At 46.9% G+C, this 11,601-nt stretch overlaps 1 protein-coding gene across 1 annotated transcript in view; it reads left to right on the forward strand.

Annotated features, from left to right (window-relative positions):
- The window catches only part of LOC144111039 (alpha-amylase-like), a 644,630-nt gene extending 635,446 nt beyond the window's left edge, over positions 1-9,184 (forward strand). Inside the window, exons 15-16 of the mRNA XM_077644138.1 lie at positions 3,368-3,683; positions 9,097-9,184. Coding sequence (XP_077500264.1) covers positions 3,368-3,683; positions 9,097-9,162 — 382 coding nt within the window. The 3' untranslated portion in view covers positions 9,163-9,184. The remainder of the gene's footprint in view (positions 1-3,367; positions 3,684-9,096) is intronic.
- The last annotated feature ends 2,417 nt before the right edge of the window (positions 9,185-11,601 follow it).

Below are 11,601 nucleotides of genomic sequence, written 5' to 3' on the forward strand. Positions count from 1 at the left end.
TAGTCCTCCATAAAGTCAGCAATAAAATTCCAATAAGGAAGGGCGTCAGGCAAGGAAACACGATCTCGCCAATGCTATTCACCGCCTGTTTACAGGAGGTATTCCGAGGCCTGAAATGGGAACAGTTGGGAATAAGAATAAAGGGAGAATATCTAAATAATATGCGATTCCCTTATGACATTGCATTGCTGAGTCACCCAGGAGGTGAACTGCAATGAGTTAGACAATGAGTTAGACAGGCAGAGCAGAACGATGGGTCTAAAATTAACATGCAGAAAACCAAGGTAATGTTCAACAGTCTAACAAGGGAACAACAGTTCACAATTGGCAGCGAGAGCCTGCAAGTTGTGAAGGAATACGTCTACTTAAGGCAGGTAGTGACAGCTGATCCGGATCATGAGAGGGAGATAACTAGAAGGATAAGAATGGGGTGGAGCGCATGTGGCAGGTTCTCGCAGATCATGAGTGGCAGTTTACCAATTTCCCTCAAGATAAAAGTGTACAACAGCTTTATCTTACCGGTACTCACCTACGGGGCAGAAACATGGAGGCTAACGAAAAGAGTTCAGCTTAAGTTAAGGACAACGCAGCGAGCCATGGAAAGAAAAATGATAGGTGCAACGTTAAGAGACCGGAAGCGGGCAGAGTGGGTGAGGGAACAAACGCGAGTTAATGACATTCTAGTCGAAATCAAGAGAGAAAAATGGGCTTGGGCAAGACATGTAATGCGAAGGCAAGATATCCGCTGGTCCTTAAGGGTAACGGAGTGGATTCCAAGAGAAAGTAAGCGTTGCAGGAGGCGGCAGAAAGTTAGGTGGGTGGATGAGATTAGGAAGTTTGCAGGCAAAGGGTGGATGCAGCTGGCAAAGGACAAGGTTAATCGGAGAGACATGGGAGAGGCCTTTGCCCTGCAGTGGGTGTAGTAAGTCTGATTATGATGATGATGATGAAGAAGAACCGTAGCCCTAACATGCGACAGAAGGAATGGCTGCTTAGAAGAACTTCTTGTTGGGCTAGTTGGTGCATTGCTTTGAAGAACCACGTTGAGTGTTCAAAAGAGACAAACACAGGAAAAAGCCAAGGAGAGGGAAAGAGCTGATAGTTTCCGCTCTTTTCGTCTCCTTAGCCTTTTCCTGTGTTTGTCGCTTTTGAATGCGCAACGTGGTTCTTCAAAGAAGGAATGGTGCACACGAGAGCTTCCTCCGTCGTCTGTGTGGCATACAATCACGATGTGAAATGAAATAAGTCAGAAAATGATCTTCAAGTTTTTCTTCTTATGTAGGTTTTTTTTTATTTGCTGAGTGGGAAACTGTGTTTTTACTTTTGTGTTAAGGTTATTTTGTTTGAAATTGAGTTCCAGTGATTGTATAATCCTTTTTGTCCCCATCGAACGATTTTTCACGTGCTGCCTGGTCTACGAACAAGCACGATGTGCTTACAGCGACCAGAAAACTTTCGCTTACAATTTAGTCGGAATAAACATTATACCACTCTTGGTGCACTGCTGTGGCGCTCAAGTGATGCACCGCTATCATGCAACGGCAGGTGCTGCCACCTTGTGGGGCTTGTAAGACCCAGGCTGCTCTTCCCGAGCTTCCCGAGCAACCTCCCTGCACCAATCATAATTTAACTGGCGCCTGCCAGGGTGGGAGGTTTGCTCGCAATCCGGTGGACAGTTTGAGATGAAGTCGCAAAGTCGCCTGACCTAGGTGGGCCACCTGCTTTTGCTGGCAACGCCACCGACGATGACGACGACGGCGTCGGCGATGACGCTGCACTTTCTGCAGAACGGAAGCCTTAACGCTTCCGCGTTGGAATAGTTTAAAAATGCCTGAGGCCTGTACAAAAACTACGTAAGAAAAATAATAGATACATGCAACGTAGGTAGGTCGCACACGAACTCACAGTTTAAAGTGCCAAACATTTGTGGTCACCCCCTTTCTCTGACCCCGTACTTTGCAAAGAATAACTTATTTCAGCTCTCTTTCTTTCCGCAAACCATCAGTGATTGGAACAGCTTACCAGCTTCGTGTGTACGGTCTCTTGACCTGATAAGTGAATATTGTTAGTTTTTTTTCTGCTTGTTCTGTTAGCTTGTTTTTTGCCTGTTCATGTCATTTCCCGCTGCTCGTGTTCTGTTTGCATTATTGTATTTTTGCTTAATTTGTGATCTATTTATGTAATCCACTCCTGCTTGGGCCTAACGGCCTGCAGTATGTCATAAATAAATAAATAAAATAAAAGCAAAAGAGCAAGAAAGAGACATGCGCAACTTAATTCTTTAATTATTTATTAGGCTGAATATATAAACAAACACTGAGTAGCTCCACACGTCGGCAAACAATATGTCATTCCATGGTTTCGCGGAGCTCAAATTTCCCGCTTTTTTTAAATCGTCGGCCAACGTTACCAGAAACACCCCACCTGTTGCTCTCGATGACATGCGTTATCCTTGCGGCCGTTTTTTGTATCGCTCTTATACCGTGTGTGGCAGCGAAGCCCTCCACTACTTTTTTAATAGGATTTCTTACCTATAAAGATCGCTTCCCTGGCACAGTAATGACAGTATTGGCGGACATCATAAGCATGTGACCGAGTTAACCAGTATGATGGTTAACTCATTTTTATAGTCATCTTTTCAGCTATTATCGTTAGGCACATGATTGCAATTGAAGATTCGTAGCGGATCGTTCGTAATAGCCGTATTAGTTTTTGTAATTTCGAAAAAGCGATTACCCTCGTCGGCGGTGTGGCTCAACAAAATTTGGCCAATTCGAGCCAGACCACGCACGCTCTTGAAAAGCACGCTTCTTTTGCGAACGCCAATCACCGCACCCAGTTTCAACAGGACTTGTCGGGCTAGTTGGTTGATCATAATGCAAAAAAGACGAACTGCGCAACAAGAACACGGACGAAAGGGAGGCAGACACACACTGCGTTAGTGTGTGTCTGCCTCCCTTTCGTCCGTGTTCTTGTTGCGCAGTTCGTCTTTTTTGCATTATGCGCACCCAGTGCACGTCACTTCGTGACGAACGTGTCGCTTGGACTCCAAATTTCTCTCGTTTTGGATCGACCAACGCGCCGCAGCGAACACCGCAGCGCGGGCGGCGCAAAGCTGGTCACAAGCACGTCTTCCACAGAGTTCTTGTTTCAAACGAGTCAAACAAGAAAGGTATAAAACGCAGTGCTCGAGCCGCTGCGCTGGTTTACAAGGACCATGTCTGACCAACTCGCCCACCAATTCACGTTGCGCCACACAGTGGTGGCGGCCTCAGTTATGCCGCGGTTTCTGGACTATCCTCACCTGATCTTCCGATAATGATAGTTGAAAGCGTTCAACCCTACTGATCAGCTTGGTTTGTTCCAGATCGCCGCTCATTCCGAAGCTGATCGAGTTCAGGCGCGTGGTGGGCTCGGCGCCGCTGACGCACTTCTGGACTGACGACCACAGCGTGGCGTTTGCTCGTGACAAGATCGGCTTCCTCTTCGTCGCCATCTCGGATAGCCGCCAGAGCAGCAGGGTGCACACAAGCATGCGGCCGGGCGTATACTGCGACATCGTGAGCGGCCACAGAGTGGGCAACGACTGCACGGGCGACCCCGTAGTCGTTGAGCTGGACGGAACGACAACAGTCGGCGTGCGCGAAGACAGTGCGCACCCCGTCATCGCTATTCTCAGCGAGGTGAGGGTTTAGGGCAATGCAGATAGGCGGAGTAGAGTTGCAGTAAGGGAGCAATTACTGGTGAGAACCCTATACGCGCGCAGCCATACGGCTATCAAGTAAAGCCACGCAGCTTTCACGCAAACTCAGCATTCTGTTAAAACTGTATAGCTGTCCTTGGTCGCCGTACGGCTTCGCTTAGGCGGGTGTTCACCAGTAATTGATCCCGTATTCCCATGGTGCTTTGCGCTGTATTAAGGACGCAGGACGTCTCGCTGGACGTGAAAGGGGCTTAGTGAAGCTACACCATGCATGAAAAACGGTGGATATGACGATTCCTGTAATTTCCCACCTTCTTGTGGATCAAACCACGTGGAACACACACAGTCCACACCGACTGTACAGACAGCGCACGCGGAAAATTGGAAACTTTTACAGACTCCTCTAGACGTCACACTCACCATATGGGCATCGATGTAGACACCACGGAAAGGGTAAAGACATGAAAAGCGCGTGCTATTCCGTATTTTTCACAACCATGTGAACCTCGTGGTCTCAAAATTTAATTTCGTCCGCACGAGATGGAACGTTTCACAAAAAGCCTGCCTTCCGGCGCTTTCTTTTTCCCTTTCGCCCACTCAGTATACACGCGGCCAACGTTTTCAGAGGCCTCTGCGATGGCTTACTGGCTATGGCGCTGGGCGGCTGACCCAATGAACGAGGGTTAGAGCCCGGCCGCGGAAGCCTCATTTCGATGGAGGTCAAATGCCTAAGGCGCGTGCGCTGTGCGATATCAGTGCATGTTAAAGAACCACAGGTGGTATAAAATTTCCGGAGCCCTCCACTACGGCGTCCCTCATGACTGGAGTCGCTTTGGGACATTAAACCCTATAAACCGCAAACCGTTTTTCGATAGGGTCAGTTTGCAAAGAGCGACGGGGAGCCGAGCGGGCCCACGCGATCGTAGCTATGGCGCTGCGGTCGCTTTGAGATGTCTTGCCCGTCGTCCGCTACTGCCTGCTAGAGGAGCCTCAGCAGGCGGCGGCCCCCGTGCGTACACAAACGTATTTAAAGGCTGTCTGAAAGGGGTGTTTGAGGTTGGCTATAATGCGCTTGCATTATGTAGGGTATAGGCCACCGAGCTTTTATGCCACCTACAAGACCTCAAAAGCTCAAAAGGGCGCCGATCATTTATAATATATTTGTTTAAAATTCGCGCTTCTACGCCTCGGGACGACCATCTGTACCGGGCTTTAGCCCGAATCCGCGCACAACGCGTCATGCAACACTCGTCACCTCATCAACGGAGAGCTATCATTGGTTCCCCGTGTCAACTCTGTCTGACGTCACGCAGCTACCTTGCCCGCGACCGGAAGCTCCGCAACCCAGAGGAACTCCCGCGTGCGTCGGCAGCTGGCGGAGAGGCCGAGCGGGTGCGGCCGCCGGGAGAGCGCAGACATTTCAGTTAGCAAAACTTATGTGAGGAGAAAGGCGCGAAAGAGCAGAAATTAAAATTTTCACTGCAGGTAACTCAGCTTCCACAAAACGCATTTAAAAAATTCTTGCTGGAGGATATTTATGAAGCGGCATCCTTTAAAATTCTAGGCAAATCACAAGATTATTGAAAGCCCCTTGCAAAGCCCTTTTAAGGAATACAAACGCAGTTTTCGTCTTCATCGCTTTTGGATTAATTGAAACAAGACGGTTTAGTAGCATTTATAACCACAATCTTACCCGGGAACGTTAAAAATTCACTGGAAAATGGCTGCTGACATGCGCGTGATATGCGCATTCAAAAGAGTAGACTTTTTGCAAGCGCTCTCTCTTTACTTGAACAAGCTGTTACAACTAACAATCCCATTACATTCCTAACTTGACATCTTAGAGAGGCGAGGGCAATTGAATTAAAAAGTGCATTCGCCTTCAAACAAAAAAGGTGAGAAAAGAAATGGCCCTTCATTTTTTTTTAATTACTTTCCTAAGTTTCAGTTGCAGGACATCAATTTCCGGGGAACTTGTCTACACAAGCCGGTTCCAAATATTTAGGAACACACAGATATCACCCATTCTAACTCATATAACCGGTTACCATAGGGCGCAGCAATGGCACAGAGTTAGAGCAACCGCCTCTCGTGCAAGTTGATCGGGGTTTAAAACTGGGTTCAAGAAACTGCAGGTGTCCGTGGAGTTCCATAACCCGGCCTAGGGTGTGACTTGTTCTCAGTGACGAGAACCGACAGCGGATTCACTCATCAGAGCACTATTTGGCCACCCTGGTGTAACACTTGCCCACAACCTTCTATGAACAAAGCAATTAGCCTTGGACCCTCAGTCCCAGCGGCTGCGGAGCAACTGATCCAGGTGGCCGTCAGGCCTCTGACGCAGCGGAGGGTAGTAAGAATCTCTAGCTTCGGGTAGGCCGCTTTTGGAAACTAAACCTAGCAACGTTTCGCACTAGACCCTTATCCAGTGAGGCTAAGCATAGCATAGAACAGATATTCGACTTTAACTGAGGAAGACAATCTTAATGTTCACACAAGGAACGATAATCTCAAAGCTATATCATTATAGAGTGCACATAGCAGTAGGCGGCAGGATGGTTCGACATAAAAGCGGCAAGCTATCTCAGGAAACGAAAGGTCTCATTGAGAAACGCGAAAGCATGAAAGCGTCTAACCCTACAGACGGAATAGAACTGGAAGAGCTATCAAAGTTAATAAGCGCTAGGTAGACGTCATAACGCAGTTTAATATGGAGAGAATCATGCATGCTCTAAAATACGAGGTAGCCTAAAAGCGCTAAAAAGGAAAATAGCCATAGGTAAAAACCAGATATATGCGTTACCAGACAAAGGTAATGTCATGAGCAATATGAATAAGATAGTTAAAGTAGCTGAAGAGCTCTCTACAAATGCGTACAATAGCCAATATAATCAGGACTTTAATGAGAGAGGCAGTAGCGCACAGCCATGGGACATCCTGCGTGTAACGAAAAGAGAATTAAAGAATTTCCTTGGGAGGAATGCAAAGGGCGAAGGTACCTGGTGAGGATCAGGTAACAGCAGACCTCTTGAAGGACGCGGTGAGACTGTGCTAGAAAAACTAGCCACCCTGTATATACGCAATGCCTTATGACCTCGAGTGTACTATAAGCTTAAAAAGCGCTGACATTATCTAATTCATGAAAAAAGGCGTCAAGGACATGAAAAATTACAGGCCGATTAGCTTACTCTCTGTCGCCTACTAGGCATTTAGTAAGGTACTAACCAATATAGCGAGGAGAGCTTGACTTCAAACAACCCACGATCAGACAGGCTTTCGTAAAGGTATCCGATATAGGGAGGGAATGTCGTGCTCCGTCATTCAGGATTCAAAACTCGTTATTTAGGCTTCTTTAACCTTAGCCGCATGCATCCAGGAGCAAGTATGTTTCATTAGCCACAAAGGAGCAGCCCAAAGCTGCTTCCAAGGGTCGGATTTCGTATTTAATGAGATCACTATACGAAGCAAATGGGAGTTTTCATCTGGACCAAGGCTGCGGAATCAAATAGGTGTTTGAATTAATTCCAAAAATGTCCGTCAGTATTTAATTCCTTCACGCCACTGTTGAATGTAGCTAACGAGAAATCTCCATAACTCCGTGGGTTTCTTCAGCAGTCCGTGCTGTGAGGTGAACGGTAAGGGCCCATCAATTCACGAAATTTAGTGCTGCAACTGCGACTTCAGCCGCAGTTGAAACATGGCCAACATGTTGTGCATCACAAAATCAGTAAGACGAAGAAGATCAGCATTAACGGTGAACTTAGATGCGGCCTGCACATGTTGGACGAAGCGGACCTGTAACTTTACTTTGCAAGGTGATGGTTCGGGCTAGTGGATATGCGTTATGATCTATAGCGCAGCAACAAAACAGGGGACAAACACAAGCGCTAAACTTCCACTACGGCTTTATTTGGTGCACACAGAATTTATACATGAAGAAAAGAACGATACCTATCAGATTAGACAAGATACTTTGTGAACAAAAGCTTAAAAAGCACATGCAACACATTTCAGAGGTTGGCATACTGCTCCGAGTCCAAAAATGCCATATCTTTCTTTGTCAGCGACAATGACGGACTGCTGACGCAGCTTTCAGGTCCTGCTCTTTCGATTGCGGCAGCCTCGATAATTTTCCTTGTTAATCTATCCACATTTCTGTCAATCACCTCGCATTCATTAAAACCAGGCTTGCATTTATGAGCACGACAGGGCCGTGCCAAATTGCTGGAACCGCCATCCCTAACTTCCCTATTGTGCTCACTTAACCGCTCATTAAGGCATCTGCCTGACTGCCCAATGTACGCCTTGCCGCATGAAAGCGGGATACTGTAGACTACTTCCTCAGTACACTGCACGAAAGGGTTTCTATGTCGAATCGTGCAACTATTCTAAAGCCTGCTTTCGGGACTTTTTTTTCTAAGTTAGTGGTAGTGCCATACATTTACAAGCTGTCACGCTCCCTCAAGAAGGTTGCACGAAGGTTGCCCATCATGTAACCCGCCTGTCCAGTGCAGGATATCCTATTCATTTTTTGATTCCCATTGCTGACCGCCTTAAGAAAAATATGTAGAATGACATACTGAGATCCCATCGAATCGGCCAGTGCCTGGAAAAAAGTAGTGGCGGTTCCTTACGTATATAATTTTTCTCATAGGATAAAAAAGATCGGCAGGCGAGTGGGCGTCGATGTTGTTTTTTATGCCCCAGACAAACTACAGCATCTGTGTGAACGCGTCAACAGGGACCACGTGAGAGACGTAGGTTGCAAGATCAGACACATGAATCGCTTTGTAGATTATACGGAGGGCGTTGTACACTCGTTTCCCTTGGCATGTGGTGATGTATACATCAGCCAGACCGGCAGGTGTAACGATGAGAAACTAATAGAAGACCACAACGATTGCCACCGTGCAGTCAGCGGAAACTTGATGCTACAATGCCGGGATTGTGAATGCTTGCGGAAACCTGTACGTTGCAAGCCTGATTTCTCGAGATGCACGGTCCTGGATAGACACGAGGATAGGTTTGTGCGTGAGATTTTTGGTGCTGTTCTAATCGCAAAATATGACCATCATTGTGTTAGTAGCCCATCTGTTGCTCTTACCAGGGAAGAGCTTGTGATTTTAAATGCATCGTAATTATGACAAAGCCGTTTTTGTTTGTGTTTGTTAGGCTGCACATGTATACATTCCTGACGTGCTTTTCAATAAACTGTTGAAAGTTAGCGCTTGTGTTGTCGTACTCCTTCTTTGTCCGTCTTTTGTAGCGCTGTTCTGCAAAGAATACAGAGATCAGCGCGCAAGCAGCGGGCCCCCACTCCAAGCGATTGTTCTGTTCGAACAGCATGCTACAAAAACGCCTTCACTGACTGTTTTTCGCCGTTTTATTTCCAGTCACGAATATCGGGTCTCCCCGAAGCAAAACGACGTGCCAAGGAGTCAAGGACAAACAAGGCTTAGCCCGTGCTTTCGGCCGTTCAATAAAGAGCGCAATATTATTTGTCGTTGGAATTGCTTGCGCAGTTTGTTTCCTTATCTAAGACAACGCTGCACTATAACGCTGCAACATAAATTAGGCCAAATAGGAGTTTGAATCGCTACGCTCCGCTTTTAAACTTCTTTAAACTACTTTTAAAAGTAGTGGAACCTGCAGTGAGTGGTGAAAATAAGGAAATTTCTTTTTTACTTCCCTCATGAAATCCAGGAGCGCAATAAAGCATTCACATTATTTTTCTGCCTTGTCAAACCAGAGTGCTTGAATACTCTTTGAGACCCTTTAAAAACTCGTTAGCGTCTGCCCGCCGCCTAGCGGCAGATGCCGGTTCACCGTGCTTGCAGGTGAGTGACGACGCAGTCGCTGTTCGAGACGCACCCCTCAAACGAGACCGACCAGTGCTCCCTGTGTGGTTAATCTCCCATGCACGTTGCTTCATCGCTGCCTACTACTACAATTGGGCACTGTCTCAAAGTGAAGCACCTCTTCGGCGCATTACTGCCCCTAGCCGTCTCCAAACGAGACCTCCTTGCCAAGCTCCCATGTGGCTAGCCTGGTGTGTACTTCCCCCTCGTTCACAAACCCCACCCTCCACCCTCACCCCCCTCTTCTAGCTCTGAGAACTGATCCCCGCAGGCGGCAGAGAAGTAAGAGCCATAATTCCCGCTCCCTCCCTACCCCCAAATGAAAGGACCGCAGCTGCGTGCTCAGTTCTCGCCTCTGTTCTTGCTCCTTCACGCACGTTTGTCAGTGTACAAGACACCGGACCACTGCAGCCTTGCGCAGCAATGTGCTGCAAAGATCCTGCCTCTGAAGCCTCCAGCGCGTTCGCGGAACGCTTGGTGTTGCTTCGCCTGCGGCGCCAGTCCGCGAGAGGCCTAGCCGGCCTAGCTCACTAGAGTCAACACGGCTGTGTGTGACGCGTCGGCCTCCCCGCTGCCGCCAGCTTACCGCCCGCTCCTTTAAGCGCGCTTGCCGTGACATAGAAGACTGGACATCATCGGCCTTGGCAGCGACATGCTGCAATCAACGTCTCACTCAAGCCGGAAATACATGCCGAATCAACAACTGGCTATTCATTGTCTACGCAGCATACAAATGTTTGCGGTTGCCGTTTCGCCGCGCTGACATGGCGGCTTGTGAGCGTGACGCATAGATTTTTTTCCGCGAGGACAGCCCCTCGCCGATTCGCTGTGTCTTCACAAGAGCTTGCAAGGATGCAAAAGACAGAGTGGTCATAGTCCTGTATAGGGGTAATGTCAAGTTTGTCTTTATTTACATCAGGACGACGTAGCTAGCCACGACAAAAAAAAGTGAAACGAAATTCGCTTGAAGGAGTCCGGGCCCCCATGTACAAGGCAAAATACAAGGAAAACAACAGAGCGTGGTTGACAATGACAGGGTAGAAAAAAATAAAAGGAATTGCGGGCAGATATTGTTAAAAGACAAATAAAACAACATATATGCCCACAAACATGAACACTGAAGCTATTGTTACGTTTTTTTTTATAATATCAAAAACTGATTGGTAAAATTCCAATCAAGTACACATAATTAGAAAAAAAATGCTTGCGTATGTTAGCACATTTCGCAAGAGGACTTAAAGTAACCGCTTCAAAGCGACAAGAATGTCACCTGGGCTATCTTTGTTCCACTCTGCAGCCTATTTAATACATATGGAACGGCAAAGCGTAACATAGAACCTCCGTATTCTATACGACAGAAAGGAACGCACCCGAATGACTGATTTTTAAATGCACACGTTGGAATAGTGGCTTATAAGCAGGATAGTTCAAGGAACGTATTCTGGTGGTAGCGTATGCATTTTTTATACCTCAGTGCAAAATGATATTCATATAGGTCATGAGCTGGTGTAATGTGAAAGCGCGTGAAAAATTCATCTGTGTGCGCACGGTAATCCACATTTGCTATGCACCGAACTGCTTTCTTTTGGAGTATGAATATTTTATTTTTGCTGACCTGCGTTGTATTGCCCACACTAAGTAACAGTAATTTAAATGAGCCAGGAACAGCGTGTTTAAATTAGCATTTTTATAGATGTCGGAAGAAAGTACCGAAATTCTGCTAGTATTCCTACACATTTCGCGAGGTGACATAAAACTATACTATCGTGAGCGCCCCAGACCATGCTCTTGCTGAAAAATGCTCCAAGTGTTTTTAACGTATCTACAATTTCTATAATAGAACTCCCAATGGTAAATTGAGGTTCTGCCATGATCCCCCTATTTCTCGCGTGGAAAATAACTGCTTTTGTCTTTTTCGCGTTTAGTACCAGGGAGTTTGCTTCGCTCCAGTGTTTGAGGCCATCCCGCGCGCTGTTAATAGTTGGGACTAGAAATTCGAGAATGATTGCCTTTAAAAACTTGCTAGTGTCATCGGCGTAA

Source organism: Amblyomma americanum, chromosome 11 (assembly GCF_052857255.1).
Source record: "Amblyomma americanum isolate KBUSLIRL-KWMA chromosome 11, ASM5285725v1, whole genome shotgun sequence".
Classification (NCBI taxonomy): Eukaryota; Metazoa; Arthropoda; class Arachnida; order Ixodida; family Ixodidae; genus Amblyomma; species Amblyomma americanum.